The sequence below is a fragment of the Psittacula echo genome, assembly GCF_963264785.1.
Source record: "Psittacula echo genome assembly, chromosome: 11".
In the NCBI taxonomy this organism is placed as follows: domain Eukaryota; kingdom Metazoa; phylum Chordata; class Aves; order Psittaciformes; family Psittacidae; genus Psittacula; species Psittacula echo.
Genome location: NC_137746.1, coordinates 670,399 through 686,729, shown reverse-complemented (window position 1 = coordinate 686,729; position 16,331 = coordinate 670,399). Strand labels below are relative to the sequence as shown.

General features: G+C 41.3%; 1 protein-coding gene across 5 annotated transcripts in view; it reads left to right on the top strand.

The window, feature by feature from the left end:
- Positions 1-16,331, top strand: part of TCERG1 (transcription elongation regulator 1) — a 31,122-nt gene that overhangs the window by 13,093 nt on the left and 1,698 nt on the right. For 4 of the 5 annotated variants that reach the window (XM_080626984.1, XM_080626982.1, XM_080626980.1 and 1 more), the window contains 14 exons: positions 80-280; positions 1,250-1,365; positions 2,491-2,579; positions 3,427-3,587; positions 4,420-4,486; positions 5,285-5,420; positions 5,971-6,060; positions 6,274-6,392; positions 8,417-8,567; positions 12,630-12,794; positions 13,702-13,884; positions 14,374-14,553; positions 15,499-15,582; positions 15,835-15,935. In XM_080626984.1, the coding sequence (XP_080483110.1) occupies positions 80-280; positions 1,250-1,365; positions 2,491-2,579; positions 3,427-3,587; positions 4,420-4,486; positions 5,285-5,420; positions 5,971-6,060; positions 6,274-6,392; positions 8,417-8,567; positions 12,630-12,794; positions 13,702-13,884; positions 14,374-14,553; positions 15,499-15,582; positions 15,835-15,935 (1,843 nt within the window). The remainder of the gene's footprint in view (positions 1-79; positions 281-1,249; positions 1,366-2,490; positions 2,580-3,426; positions 3,588-4,419; positions 4,487-5,284; positions 5,421-5,970; positions 6,061-6,273; positions 6,393-8,416; positions 8,568-12,629; positions 12,795-13,701; positions 13,885-14,373; positions 14,554-15,498; positions 15,583-15,834; positions 15,936-16,331) is intronic. The other variant, XM_080626981.1, reaches the window with a different exon arrangement.

Genomic DNA, 16,331 nt, shown 5'->3' with positions numbered 1-16,331 from the left:
TCTCAGTCCTTATATAGTTCAAGGTCACTTACTGTTTTCTTTCCTTTCTCCTTTTCTTTTTCCTTTACCCCTTGTACAGGTGTCCTCCCAGGCATGGCCCCTCCCATCGTGCCCATGATCCACCCTCAGGTCGCTATTGCTGCTTCCCCAGCGACGCTAGCCGGAGCCACAGCTGTCTCCGAGTGGACAGAGTACAAAACAGCAGATGGAAAGACTTACTATTATAACAATAGGACTTTGGAGTCAACATGGGAAAAACCTCAAGAACTGAAAGAAAAAGGTACTTTTTTTTTAATCTAACTGTATACTATTGCTTCAGCCATTAATGTTTGTGTTTGAAAACATGAGCAAGAATATTTCTAATCCCTCATCTCCCTTAAGAGTATTTTGAAATCATAAGTATCCATCTGAGCAGGTCTTGAGTCTGAAAGCCCTGGTTTCTTTGTTTGCCATGGTATTGTAAGAGTATTTGGCTCTAGAGTTGCTCCCAGATTCTGTGACAATTGGGTAAACGTGTGTTTCTACTCCAGCAGAGAGTAAGTACTTTACATACTCATGTGTTGGAGAAGATCTCAATAGCAGGAGGATAGGAAGCGAGCAGAAAACTCAGTTATTCTAAAGACTGTAAACCAGGAAAAAAGGAAGATCACTGAAATGCTAAACTTCAGGTCCTCAAGAAGTATATAAACAGATTTGGAATCTGAGGAAAAGTAAACTGCTTCCACTGCCACCATCCCTATGCTGCATTCAGGTCCTGTTCTGTGACTTGTGTTCATCTGAATCCACATTATACCCATCAGTTTTGTTGTATCAGAGGGAAATTGTTCTTGTATTATTAATAAGGAAGAACAGGCAAAAATCTTGTGGCTTCTCCATGAGTTTTCTCTTCTTTTTTTTTTCTTGTCATCAGCATTCAAATCTAAAAGTGCTCTTCAGTGTTGCACTGTTGGGTGCAGCTCTTGTTGATATTTTTGTTGGTGTTTCAGCGATTTCTCTTGGTACACCTAACTACCTTTTCCATATTATAGGCTGCCTTTTATTTTCCAGTTCCAGGTAACTCTTGGTACAGGAGATAATCACATATTTATAGCAGATGCTGGAAATCCCAAGAAAGACAGAAAGTGGTGAAAATCATCCATTAAAAATAAGTTTTGTTGTTGTGCTTGGAAAGTCATGCTGATCAAATAAATCAGTTGTGGTTTTATCATGGTTTCCTAATAATACTAAGGAAAATTCTATCTTTATGTAGAAAAAATGGAAGAGAAGATTAAAGAGCCAATTAAAGAACCCCCAGAAGAGCCTTTACCCATGGAAACAGAAGAAGAAGAGCCAAAAGAAGAACCTATAAAAGAACTTATAAAGGAGGTAAAAGACCTTGCAACCAAATAGTCAGTATCGCCATTTTGAGTCCTACATCCTACAGGTGTGGATGCATCTGTAGCCCAGGCATATTGACAGGAGACATGGTTAGTAATTTGAGTTCTTACATTCCTGGGGGGATCTGAAAGCCTTCCTTTTTGGATTCATAGCTCCTTTTTTTTTATATTAATTTTTTTACCTAAAGGAAAAAGGACATTTGAAAGAAAAATACAGAGTGAGTTGAGAAATCAATAAGAACATAGGAAAAAAAGCTAGCTAATGACATAGACATGATGTTCTCTTGCTCATTTTAAGGTGTTCAGAAAAATGAAACTTGTCCTGAATGTTTGAAATCTTCAGTAGGTTTTCTCCTCTATTTCTTTACTTCCTTATTTGGAACACTTCTGAAACAAAGCTTACACATTCTTTATGAACTGGAGCTGCTAAGTTTAGTCTGTCAGGAACACATGTCCTAGGAAAGGTCTCTAGTGTCACCATTGCAGTAAACAGAATTAACTTTTTTTCTTGTACAGCATTTTGTCACACTGAGGAACAGAATTCTTGAAGATGCCAGAGTGTTTGAATGACAGTTAAAGCTTTTATAGAGATTTCTGTGAGCTCCAGTGTAACTTGGTAAACAAAAGCACAGAATTCAGTTGCTGGTTTCTATTAGGACTCAGCCCTGGTTAGTTTTGAGGGAGTTGCCACTTTGCTCATTTCTGCTACAAAGGTTATTGCACATTTCTGACTGTTTCATCTTCCCTGTCTCATTTTCAAGTAAATAAATTCTAAGAATGAAACAAAATTTCTTTATGAGAAAGTACATCCTTGCCCGTGTATTCAAGCCTTGATGGAAGGATTCATGTGGCTCTAGGAAGGCATTTAAATAAGGCTGCACTTAAGTCAGAAGTTAAGTAAACACTTGGAGCTTTTCTGAAGTGAGATTTCTGAATAGCACTTCCTGTTGAAACTCCAAGGCTTCCATTTTAAGCATGGCAAAAGTGTAATTGGGAGCTGTTTGTTAGCATGGTTTCAAAATACATTTGCCTGTTTAAAGCAAGTTAGTTACTTTATAATAAACAATTTTCTACCTGTCAATGCCTGAATCCTGTAACTTCCTTTTTCCTTGAGGAGCCTAAAGAGGAAGAAATGACTGAAGAAGAGAAAGCAGCTCAGAAGGCCAAGCCAGTGGCAACTACTCCTATTCCCGGAACCCCATGGTAGGTAATGATTTTCCCTACAGCCTGCACAGTGGGACTGAGACGCCAGGAAGGTTGCTGGGTAGTCAGAACAAGTGGTAGTGTGTGACGATCCTGTTCTTGATGTGCTTCTGTCTCAAATAATGTTGGATTCCTCCAGCCAACCAAGGATTCCTCTCCTCTGGTATGAAACACCACGAAAAAATATCTTGGACTTCTTTTGCCCTTATGCCTTGGGAATGAGTAGGTGCTGCTTCTGCCAAAACAATCCTTTCTTTATCTCTGTCTTTTACTTGGCATAGGTACTTACCAGGTGCCTCCATGTGTAACGTCATTATTAGGTTACTCTTGCTGTAATATATGTAAATCATCTCTGTGTGACCAAGGTAGAAATCTTACTGATGGGAAAGGGATGTTGTTTTATTTTTTGCAATTCAGCCATCGGTGCTTTTTTAGTAATGGTTGATATTTAAGGCTGTCTCTCCTCAGACTATCACTGTGGCTCTTTCATCCTCCCACTTAAAAGGTTCTGGTGAGATCACTAGGTCAGTTTTCCTCATGTTTTGCAGGGTGTTGAAGAGCTGAGGTACATTTTATCCCAAATCTGATTTGCTTTCTAAAACATTTTTCTAGAGAAGAACTGAGTTCATTGCAGCTCCTATAAAGAGCATTTGTGAAACTGCATTTCAGATCTGCTGGCAAAGCCGTAATTCCATAACCCACCTGGGCAGGAGGAATGTAGGTGGTTGCAGTCAGTGCAGCCTGGCTCTGCCAGTGACTGCTTGCTCAGTCCGGGACTGTGGTAACTGTGCTGGATGCCTGGAGGCAAAGTTAACACACCCCTTCTTGTCTGTCCATTGCACTTCAGGTGTGTGGTGTGGACTGGTGACGAGCGTGTGTTCTTCTACAACCCAACCACTCGTCTTTCCATGTGGGACCGACCAGATGATCTCATTGGAAGAGCCGATGTGGACAAAATTATTCAAGAACCCCCTCATAAAAAAGGAATGGAAGAAGGAAAAAAACTTAGTAAGAGTGTTCTTATCATCTTCTTGAGAAGTCTGAATAGAATTTGTCATTTTATGCTGATTTCCAAAGCTAGTAACGTTTCAGTAAGTGAGAGAAATGTAGGGGTGTACTTAGAAATGCACATAGCTTTAGAATTTCAGAGGGCTGGTGAAAATGCAGATGTATAGAGCCCTTTGGGGGGAAAAAATACCCAGTCTATTTAAGAAAGTAGATACTAACAGGATTAATTTGTTTTCTAAATGGCAACAGGCTCGAAAAAAGGGACATTTTTTACTGACTAAAACAAGGGACTATGTGTGTTTTATAAGCAAGAGGAATTTGGGGGCCAGAAAAGATTAATCATAATGTATGAATGGGCTTTCATGGAGGAGGATTTAACTTAGAGAGCATCAACTAGAATGCAGTTTTGGGAACAGCTGTCAAGAGCAGAGAACATTCAAGAGGCTGCTGAGACAACGCTTGTTTCTGGCATAAGTTCTTATAAATGATCCTGGGATGAGATGTGGGCTTGGTAGTTGGAGGAGAGCAAAGTGCAAGTAGGTACTTCGGATACCCAACTGTGCTTCATTAGACTATTTAGCTTGGGGGGTTTTTCTCATGGAAATAAGAGGTCAGCGTTTGTTGCTTTAAACCCAGAGTTGTCCACTGGGTCATTAGTCATGCCACCAAATTCCAATTGTACTATTCTGACAGTGACAAAACCACATGTCTTCCTTTGTCAGAACACGTTATTGCTGCACACATTGTCCTCTGATTTTGCACAAGGCTTCATTTGTAAATGACTAACTTCTCATAAATAGAAAATCTAAAGTGTTCCTGAAATCTGTTGCAGTTCGAGAAGAGCACGAAACTGCAGAGGAAGCAAATGAAGACGAGCCTATTAAGATTAAAAAGCGCAAGTAAGTTTTTGTTTCTTACTGCTAAGGGTTTATGTAGATAAAATAACTGAAGTTTTTCATCAGTGTGTATTCATCAGAGTGGAACAGTAGCTAGCGGGATTGGTGAACACAGTCACCAGCCTCCTGCTGTTGTACATCAGCAGCTCAAGTATTCTGTGTTTCTCTGAGATAGCTGAAACTCATGTATGGAGGAAAGGCTTTGGAAATCACTCAAAGTGGAAATGAAAGTTGGTGAATCCAAGGAATATTTTGAGTGCAGTTGATCATAAATAGTTTACTTCCGTTGCTTATTTACCCAGCTTGTTACTTTTGGTGCACAAGAGTTTGTTGCCAAAGCATCCTGCTGTCTATAGCCATCCAGCATCATAGTGACTGCTCTGTTTTCATTGTTACAGAGGCTTAAGAGGTTTGTTGAGGTCTTTTGGTCTGTTTTGCCTATTGAAAGCGATATATGTCACTTCACTCTGAGTTACACACACTGCTTTACTATTTTGTTTGTTATTGTGTACTCTTAGGGCTGAGCATCAATTTGCTGGCAATTAGGGCCTTGAGTTTGTCTGAGACAAAGGGCATTCAGTCTTGGTGCCGTTTGCAGACACTGAACTTACTGAGAGTACCCTGGTTCTTGAGCTCTTCCAGTATGACAGCACCCACATCCAAGTCCCAAAGAATGGCTTTTGAAGGCCTGTGCTTCTGCAGTAACTGGGTGTCTCCATTCCGACCCGGTGCAGTTCAGTTTTTAACCTACAGGGTTCACCTGCACTTCTCCAGTTAAACTGTATGTTTAATTTTTTTCAGGAAAGATGATAACAAAGATATCGACTCGGAGAAGGAGGCTGCTATGGAAGCTGAAATCAAAGCTGCTCGAGAGAGAGCCATTGTTCCTCTGGAGGCTCGAATGAAACAGTTCAAGGACATGCTTCTGGAGAGAGGGGTCAGGGAAAGCTGTGTCTGTCTGTCTGTGTGCAGTTGTGAGCAAATTTGAAAATCTGCTTGATACCCATCAGTTTTGATAGAGAAATTAGGCTATTAGAATATAAATTTATATAGTAACTTTAAAAAATGGAAGTGGTTTCAGCTGTCTGTGCAGCTTTCATTTAGTTTCAATAGCTGGGTTTTATGGGATTGGTTTAATAAAGCTTATTTAAGATGAGCTTAACATGTTTAAATCAATCTCTCCTGTAACAGAACTGTTTACACTCGTAACATTTAGCAGGGATATAGACCTCAGTGCTTTCTACTGATGTACTTAATATTTTCAGTGTCACACGGTAGTAATTGTGTGTTGTTATCTAGTAGTTTTCAGAGCCAGTCAGTGCAGAAACTTGCTATAGCAGCCTCCATCTATTGGTGATGGAAACTCCAGGATGAGTTTGTTTCCCTCTTTTCATCAGATGTGCAGTTTTGCTTGAAAACTATAGGACAACTTCTGTATCTCTGACGAAACTTATCCACTCATTAAGATCTGACTTTTTTAATTGAAGGTCTCTGCTTTTTCAACGTGGGAGAAGGAGCTACACAAGATAGTTTTTGATCCTCGTTACTTACTTCTCAACCCGAAAGAAAGAAAACAGGTAAAAGAGATGTTGGATTCCCTCCCCACTAGACACAGCTGCTACTGCTTTCAGTAGTCTGCAGAATGATTTCTACCTCATCTATGTTGGTTCTGTGAGGAGAGGAAAGGAAACAGGAGAAAAGGAAAGAAATGGGATTTTCTTCTCCTCTTGCCTAGAGCTTGCATGGCGTCAGGTTGGTGTGTTCTTTGTTGGTGACTGGTGTTTCTGTAGGTATTTGATCAGTATGTGAAAACCCGGGCAGAGGAGGAGCGCAAGGAGAAGAAAAACAAAATAATGCAGGCCAAGGAGGATTTCAAGAAAATGATGGAAGAAGCAAAGATTAATCCAAGGTAGGACCTGCTTTCTTGTCCATATGCATAAGCTCTATTAGAATCAAGTGTGTTGGGTATTAGGTAGATGAATGGGCAAAGATGAGAAAAATCATCAGATACTGTTGAAATCTTCTTTTTCTGCTTGTATTCACCTAAGCCATGAAATAATAGAACTTGTGATTTATCATTATTTTCATATTTTAAGTCCTTTTGAAGAAATCCCCAGCGTGCTCTGCAGCTTGTGAGAAAACTTGTGGTGAATCATGAAGCCTTTCGTGAACCAACCCTCTTTTCTTGCGAAGGATATTGGTAGTCTCTGAGGACTACTAGGGTGGTTTCTTCAGTTTGTTTTTCTGGTTACAAAATGTGTTAATAATGATATGATAGAACGTTCTGGTTGTTTTAATACAGAAATTATTACATATCCCTCACATTCAGACCCACCTGCAATGATAGTAGCAAGGTGATGACAGTGAATGTACAAACATCCAAGATTTTATTGCTAGAATTATTTGTTTCAGTTTTCTCACATAGAGTTAATGAAATACATGCTTGTGTCACCAGATGAGCTCCAAAGCATTCTCTTTCAGCATCTCTTGGCTTATCTGGCGTTGATTCTTTTACAGTGAAATAACAATTCATTTGTTTTACTTCAGCTTAATTTTTTTCAGTGCCCTGTTTTGGAGATCTGGTGGAAGCCAGTGTTATGTTAACTCCTAAATTACTTCAGGTCTGATTCATAACTCTTACCTGTCTGTCATTTAATAAGGGTGACAGGCTGGGAAGAACAGAGGCATGGAGATGTAAGAAAAAGCTCATCAGTAGTAAGTTTAATATATGTTTCAGAGGCTGACATGAACTATTAGGTTGGTTTTGGTGTCCTCAGCTTCCCAGAAATCTCTGGTGTATCGTACTGGGATTGACTCTTATCTGATTATGGGTTGGGGCGGGAAGGAGAATTCCATCTGAAATACTGTCTTGTTTAATTTTATCCTTTGTCTTCTGGTTTCAGTGTTTGTCTAAAGATATTGCTGTACTTCTGTGAGTGCCAGACTGGGTTTTTATCATCTATCTCAGTCCAACATGCCCAAGAGTTTGTGTTCCACTCCACTTAAACAGCTCTTGTTCTTCAATATAGCTTTGCATTCACTTTCTAATCTTTTGAATAAGCTACCAAATTGTCTTCTTGTTTCAATTTACCCTACAGCAACAGTAGGCTGGATTTTCCAAGTCTAATTATTTCCATGCTGTGATGAAAACATTCGTATGATTATAAGTGTCTCACGTATTCTTGGGGCCAGATTTGCATCAGAGCTTGGAAAAAGCACAGTAGTGGTTTTTTTCGAGGTAAGTGGCAGTACTATATCTACTGCACAGGTTGGAATCTGGCCCTGGAGGTGAGAGAATGGTCAGGGAGATGCTATGGGGGTAACGGGTTGAAAGCCCAGTATTGCGGCATCAGCCCCTGGTGTTTCGAGTATTTTCAGCTCCAAGTGGTTTGAGATTGGGCCGTACAATGTTCACCACAGGAGGAAAAAGGGACTCAGCCAGTGTTCAGTTGTGCCTAACTCCAAAAGGTGATTTTCCTGGTGAACTCTTAGCATGGTTTGGCTGCAAGTGAATGCACGTACAGTTTCAGTTTCACAGCTGACACACACCTGGTGGCTGAACTGCCAGCCCCAAAATGGAACGTTTTTCTAGACAACTGAATTTGTTCATTTCTTCTTCTTGGTTGCTTTGTAGTCTCTCTTCCTACACCTGCACTTTCTGCAGGTAGCTGTATTCCAACCAACCCACCCACCCACCCTATAAGCCTCTAATGATACCTCTTGTGTGCGTGCCTAAACCCAGCTCCTCTCTACATAGCTCACTGGTGGAGCATTGCTGTAGTGAGACCATAGGATGGTGCCTTTTTTTGTTCTTTTTTTTCCCTCCAAACTGTGCTCTGGCATGTATTCTAGCAGAAGCAGCGTTTCTCTGCTGAACCTGCTTTCCAGCAAAGACAGCTCTGCCAAATGAGTTCACTTGCCATTTTGTTGCAGAACTACTTTTAGTGAATTTGCAGCCAAGCATGCTAAAGACTCGAGGTTCAAGGCAATTGAAAAGATGAAAGATCGAGAGGCCTTGTTTAATGAGTTTATCACAGCGGCAAGAAAGAAGGAAAAAGAAGACTCGAAGACCAGAGGTGAGAAGGTAAGGTGACTTTTTTTAGCTCCAGCAGTGTGAATGGTGCAAGTCTGAGTGAGACGGGACAGAGGCAGCGCTTGGTTTCCTGCTCCAAGACATGGCCCTTCACTTCCTTGGGGGTTTTGCACTGCAAACACTTCACAGACGTCCCTTGGGTCTCTCTGAGCTAAGTGTTCAAAGTTTGCAATGTACTGCCTTTTAGAGCGCGTAGAATCGAACCTACATTTATTTGTGAAGCTGAGTTTACTCAGGTAATCACATACAGTATATCTTTAACTGGAATAATGTCTGGGGCTTATTTTAATTTTTTTTTTAAGTTACCTTATCCTGAAGAATTAAAAGGAAAAGGATTCTTGTCCTCTTTTGCTGGAAACCCCAGAACTGGCCATGACCTCTGCTGTCTCAGTGGAGGCAGCAGAAACTGTCAGTTCTCTGTAGGATACTTGTTTAAATTCCAAATAGCTCCTGTATCTTCTCTTGCCATCTAAAAGCTGGCACTTCAGTGACTTCTTAATCTTTGAATAAGTAGATCATATATACAAACTGCTGCTTGTTAGAATGGAAGGTCAGCTCTTAAAGACTGATGAGTTGCAAATGTGACTTGGCCGCAGTGCAGCAGCAGGAGCAGGTCTCAGCAGCAGAGCCACAGCGCCTGCATCCTGTCCCGTTGTGCTGTGTGAGTGGAGAGGGCAGCCTCTGACTGCTTTGACACGTGAGAGTCTGCAGGGTGTATTTGGTAGTGCACTGTTATTGCAAATTTCACCTGCTGAGAATGCTTCCAGAAGAGAACAGTGCTGAGCTGCAGGCTAGATGTGGGGACAGCTTGGTTATTGCCTAAGTTTTGCCTAGTTTTTAAGCCCAGGTGCTCTGGTCTCATTTGATTCTGTACGCGATTTCGTCAGCTGTAGACTTAGCTGCTATTCTCGATAAATGTGCTTTCAGAAGAGAGCTGATATAGTTCAAAACTAGACTCTTACTGCATTTGCTGATGAAAGTGGAATTTTAAAGCATTCTTGCAGCTTAATAGTGCAGTTGAAGACTGTGAAAAGTAAATACTTGTTTTGTTGTTGCATGATTGTTCTAAAGCCAATGAGTTAAAAGAAGAGCGATTGTGTGTGTTTGCTTTTGAAATAATGTTTTTTTTTCTCCAAAAGCCTTTTGTAACCATTTTATGTATTCTGTTTTATAACAAGTGGATAGACTTTACAGTTATGTGCTGTGCGGCCTGTCAATCAGTTCAGTCTGACAGCTGTCAATCACTGACACGCAAATATTATGGGATTCCCTAGTGAGGAAAGAATTGGTATCTCTGTGTGGTGACTTTAGCCTCCCGCAGTTCCGGTACTTTACATTTTTTTAGTTTTTTTCCTTGTGAAGTGATGAGAGTTGTACCTGCAATGTGTTAACTGCCAAAAAAAGACTTCTAAATACACCTGAAATACTTTCAGTCTTATGTTCCTTTGATTTTGAAAGTGTTTAAAACATAAAAGAAAATTCAAGGCATTTAACCTGAAGCTTTCTCAGCCTGTTTTAAAAGTCGAAAATCTTTACTTAAGGAGAATCAACTTTACAGAAATCTTTAATGTAAGGGTTTTTAGTTCTATAAGGTTTTGATTTTGCTTCGTTGAGTCAAGGCTTACTGGGTGGTGAAGGAGCAGCCAGCTTTGCAGATGGTTGGGTTTGTCCATAGGGCTAACTTCAGTGAGTAACTGCTTCTCAGATGACAGAGGTAGGGACACATGGGTTTGGGGATACCAGGGAGGGGACCGTGAGGTGTTGGGAGTGACCAAGCTGCTCAAGTGCTGTCCCAGGACTGTGTTGCTCCATGTCCTCGTGGTTATCAGTGCCAGCAGATGAGCCCCTTGTGCTGCCTCACACAGACGTGCTGCAGTGTTCAGCACCGGACACCCTGGTGGCTCTCGGGTCTGGCTGTAAGCAAGATCAACAGATTCCTCACATAATATTCTACTCAGTTGAACTAGCTACTGCGTGTAGATGCACTAAACTCCCAGCATCATAGAGCTGTGATCTTAAAAGATTATTCCTTGGTGGGATGGTTTTGCCTCAATTTTGGGGGAAGTTTTCACCTCTTTTTAAAAATTGTATCCCAAGTGGCGATACTTGCACTATGTCCACTGCAGATGACTGCAGTTAAACCCCTGCTTCAAGGGAGGGAAGGTCTGGAAGTGCCATTCAGTTTGCTCAGGAGGGAATTGGCCGTGCCCTCCTGGTTTCCATGCCGAGGGTGCTGGCGAGGCAGCCGGTGCTCCACGGGCTCCTCCGTACGGCAGTGCCAGAGCATCTCCACACAGAATGTGGTGGTGTGGTGGGTCTGGTTTGTGGTGCAGCCAGTGCCACAGGGCTTCCAGCAGCGTGGTGGGTGTGCAGCTCTTCTCCCCTGGAGTATATAGATAAGCAGAAACATTGGGATACCCTTACCTTATAGACTTCTGTAGTAACATCTGGGAACTGTTTGACTCTTAACAAGTATTTCTAATGCCATGGCTTAGAAGGCTTCATACTTTTGGTACTGCATGCATGTTTTAAGATGTTTTGAAACAACATTCTTAATTTTTCAATGAATAAAAAGTTTGCATTTTGGTTCAGCTCCTTAAAGAAAAAGGTGATGGTGCTGTAGATGTAGAGCCACTTCCCACTGACGCTAACCAGTTGCTTTCTGATCTCTGCTTACTATCTTCATCTCTCTGTTGAGATAGTAAAGAAAAAAGCCTATAAAGCCTTTTATGTTAATACTGAAGCACTAAAATTATCAGTGGGCAAGGCTGCAGAATGCTGGTTCTGATCTTCAGCTCATTCTCACACTGTAACAACAGTTTCTGAAGAATGGGGACATGGCACTTCTCTGGCAAGCCAGAGTCTGCTTGCCTGCTCCCCTAGGAACAAGTGTTCTGCAGCTCAAATGTTGCTGGTTTCTTTATTTAAAGAAACGAGGAGGGGACATAAGTAGCAGAAAGTGAAGGGCCAGCCCTTCTCCTAGGTCTTTGGGTTTTTATTTGTGTGCCATAAAACCAGGTTTGTTTAGTGACTGGCAGGATTCGGGGTGCTGTGAAGGCAGCGTCCTGCGCCATGCCTGGGGAGTCCCCAGGGCCATTCCCTGGCTCCTGGTGAGGGAGGCAAACCAGCCCCTTGCCCCTTGGCTTCGGAGAGGTGAAGGCTTAAATGCCACACCAAGCTTCTGAGGCTTAAACTGCTGGAAATAAAAAGGAGGAAATACCTGGAACCTAAAGTGCAGCAGGACCAGGGAGATCCTCCATCCCAGAAAAGAGAGATGTAATTAAGGCACCGTCATTGTTTTTGCAGCTGCTGGTTCTGGGAGTTTGGATGCAAACATGTCCCTAGTTGTCTTGAGATTAAAAACAACTGTCCTGCCAGCCCTTTGTGATGGCTGCTGTTATGGGCAGAGTGCTGACACACCATTTCCAATTGAAAAAAATAGACTAAAACATTTCCTTAAACTATTACATATATGTGCATGTACATCTTAAATGTAATTTACTTAATTACCATATGTGGGTAATTCTTTATTGGCTAGATCCATCTTAGGATGGATCTTTTATCTCTTTATCAGCAGATCCAAGTATCTACCTCTGTTCATTGTGCACTTGGAGGATGAACCCATAAATACTTGATTTGTCTAAAGCCCTGTTTAAAACTGCAGAGCTTCTGGAATATCAATATACAAAATGCTGTAATGGAGAATCAGTAACTTGTTACTTTGATATATATAAAAAAGTTCAAAAAAAGCTTAAATTGGAGTAAAATAATAAAAACTGTATTGATGGCTCATACTTCAAAGAATATCATTCATGTTAGATGTAACAGATGATCTTAATATATCTGCTTTAGCAAAATTTTCCCAAGGGGAAGTGAATTTTAGATGTAGTTATATCTAAATTCAGAGGTTTAGTGATTTCTGTAAATTGTGTGTAATATTAATGTGCTTCCCTCAGCTGGAGGTAAGTCAGCTCCTTTTTTCATAAGAGCAAACTGTTGGGTATCAAAATGTCTTCCTCAAGTATCATCTTTCTGTTTCCCTTTGTCAAACAGATCAAAATGGACTTCTTTGAGCTGCTGGCTAATCACCACCTGGACAGTCAGTCTCGCTGGAGCAAAGTGAAGGACAAAGTAGAGACTGACCCCCGTTACAAAGCAGTGGATAGCTCCTCACAGCGGGAGGACCTGTTCAAGCAGTACATCGAAAAAATAGCCAAGGTACGCGTGGGGCATCTGGGAGCAGAGCTTTGGCTGCTCTGCTGGTTCCCTTGCTGTTAATGTGTGAAGTAACTAGATAGAATATAGACCAATGTGTGCTTTAGTTCCATACTGAAAAGATTTCTATACCACAGTTGTTTGTACTAGCCCAGAATGACAGCTTGAGACTCAAAGTGCCCTTCCTGGGGATGCTGCTGCAGAGGCTCATGGTAGGTGTATGCATGCGTGTATTCACACACATGGTGTGGAAGATTTTATCCAGCAGAGCAAGAAAGGCAGACTCCTGTAAAGTTATTGGTTGTAAAGATGGATGTAGAACTTCGGAAAATGCAGACACTGTAGAATCACAGAATGGTTAGAGGTGGAAGAGGCTTTAAAGATCATCTACTTCCAAGGCCCCTGACATGTGCAGGGACATGTTCATGTTTATCACTTCCTACCAGATGGGCAGAGTTTCCTTTGCTGTGATTTTTGTATCAGCTGAGCTTCCTTCAGGGATGTAGATGGTTCATACAGAATTCCTTCACTGGTGGTTCTTCCTTACTTAAACCAATATTCCTGCCTTTCTCTTCCAGACAGTTAATGGTTGAGAATGTAAAACTGGGCTGACAGATAGTGACACCAGTCTCCCCCTGCCCTCCCATTACTCAGACTTTGTCACTGCAGACAAAAAACACACTCCTGAGAGTAGTTGCTATGTGATCAGTGTCATGATCAAACTTCTCTTTTCCCCATCTAAACCCCATAGTGCAGCAAAACTTTGTAACTCATGAATCTGAAATCACTTTCAGGTATTTCATTCCAAGATGCCTTTAATTGATGACCCTTTAATTTACTTCGCTGTCCATTGAAAATATGAAAGGTGCCACATTGGTTTTATTGAGAGAAATCTGTTGTTCCGTTTCAGAATTTAGATTCTGAGAAAGAGAAGGAGCTGGAAAGACAAGCTCGCATCGAGGCCAGTTTGCGAGAGCGAGAAAGGGAGGTGCAGAAGGCTCGCTCGGAGCAAACCAAGGAAATCGATCGTGAGCGGGAACAGCACAAACGGGAAGAAGCTATTCAGAACTTCAAAGCGCTTCTCTCTGACATGGTGAGACACCGGCCAGCGCTGTCAGCCCCTCGCTGTCTCCTGTTGCTAGGTGTTGTACTGTGTAAAGCTTTGGGGCTATTGCAGTTCAGTTTGTATAGAAATAGAATCCTGTTGGCTCCTCCCCGGTGCCCTCCACTCACTGCTGGGAGTTTTGCCCTGGTTGGAAGAGAATGCTCTGTGCTTAGGGTTCCTGTATCCTGCCTGGGAGCCAGTGGATGGTGGTGTTCCTGCTGGGTTTCCCTGGAGCCTCGGGATGATGGCAGATTTTCAGTCATGCTGCTGTAAGCTTTGATAAGTCTTTTGGAAAATGAGATAATTGTTGAGCACTAGGAATAGTCCCCTGGCTTTTGTATTATCTGTCTTCATGCTCCAAACATAGCCCCTTTGTGTTAGGATTTCTCTGCTGTATGAGGAAGGAAGTAGTAGATAAAAAATATCAATGTACTGTAGAAAAAATGGTTTTAAGAAAATCATCATCTTTTGGCTCAGGTGCGTTCTTCAGATGTGTCCTGGTCTGACACCCGACGGACTCTACGCAAAGACCATCGGTGGGAATCTGGGTCCTTGCTAGAAAGAGAAGAGAAAGAGAAACTCTTTAATGAACACATTGAAGCACTTACCAAAAAGAAGAGGGAACACTTTAGGCAACTTCTGGATGAAACCTCAGCGGTAAGAGCTGTTTATAGTCAAACTTCCAATCTCTGCCAGCCCATTGGGATTCATCCTTTTCTGGTTTTTCCATCACACAGTCTGACCTGTTTGGTTTTATTTCTAGGGCCCCTTTCCTTCACCACTATCTTTTCTTCGTAACAAAATCTGCCTTATGTTTCCTTTGCTGTTTATCTTGAGTGTTACTTCAGTTTAACATTCAGTTACATTTAAACTTCTAATCAGCGATCTTTTTATCTCCTGCAGGGCGTTACATTTCTTCAACATTGAGTTATTTGATACTCTTTGCTCTGTGGCATCTTGCTCTTTCAGATACCCTCAGTGTGTTTGTCTTAAGATTATATACGGATACTTATTACTAAGTTTGTCTGTGTTGATGTCTCCTGATTTAGTTTGTGCTCCTGAACCTGCACTTTTGTTCTGTGTGACGCTGGGGAAATCTCTCACCTATTCTGTGTATTGTGGGGGTTTAGTGAGTTTTGCTTTTTTTCAGTTAGGTGCCATCTTCAGTTGAGCCCTCTTTTAACCCATGTGTTTTTACCTTATTCTTCAACACATTAGTGAAAAGTTCTTAGAACATTAGGCAGATTTTTAGGTAGAATAGGATGACAAATATGTAACTCAGGCAAGTTTTCTGAAGGTGATTTTTAACAACAGATTCCTATATATTAATATGTACTAGAAAAAGACAGGAATGTAAATTATATTTGTGAGGACTTTGATCTGAAAATGCCATCTCAAAAGACCTAAATATATTAAAACCAACTAATTAAAAATAAGAATGTAGTAGTCTAAGTAATCAAAACCCAACATGTAAAAATACAGCAACAACTTTGTCAGTGGGCTTGGGAGATATTTAAAAGCTTCAGGTGTAATAATATTTCCATTCCATATTCTTAGAATCTGATTTTCTTTTCATTTAACCATTTTTGCTTCTTTTGAAAGATAACTTTAACGTCAACATGGAAGGAAGTGAAAAAAATCATTAAAGAAGATCCAAGGTGCATTAAATTTTCTTCAAGTGACAGGGTGAGTGGTTCGCCTCGCTTGTTGCTTCCAGTGTCGGGCAGGATACAGGGAATGGGAGTCAGTGGCTGCTGAGCTGGTTCCTGCTTGATGGGAGCAGAAGTAGTATTGTTTAAGTAACATTGTTTAAAAATTAAAGTGCTAAAGACGGGGACAAATATAATTCAATGTGATTATTGCTTATGGTCAGTGTGCTAAGGTGCACAAAGCACTTAATCTGCATTCAGTGTCCTAAGCTTATCTGTTTTCTTTCAGAAAAAGCAAAGGGAGTTTGAGGAATACATTAGAGACAAATACATTACTGCCAAAGCCGACTTCCGAACGCTACTGAAAGAGACCAAATTTATAACCTACAGGTGTGTGGCCTAACATCAGCAAAGGGCTGGTCTTTTCTCTGCTTTTCCTTATAACTGGCAACAAACTCATGTCTCGTTCTTCTCTTAGCGTAACTTACGTCTACGTTGTCACTTTTACAACTTTTATAACCTGTCAAACCAAAAAGGGTCTCCCTTCCAGGCGGGTACAGCTTCAGAGAGGTTGACTTCTTCACTCCGTTTCAGGGCATAGGGAGGCTGATACAGAATCTTGGGTATGGACTAAAAGAAGTTTCTGATCAGAAACGTGAGAAACACTTTAAAAGGAGAAATGAGATTAAGTTCTTTGGATCCTGATGAACCACATGGCTCCTTGGTGGTCAGCACTGTAGTGCCTTAGAGTCTTGACTTCAGGTGGGGCTCAGTGACAGTGCTCTG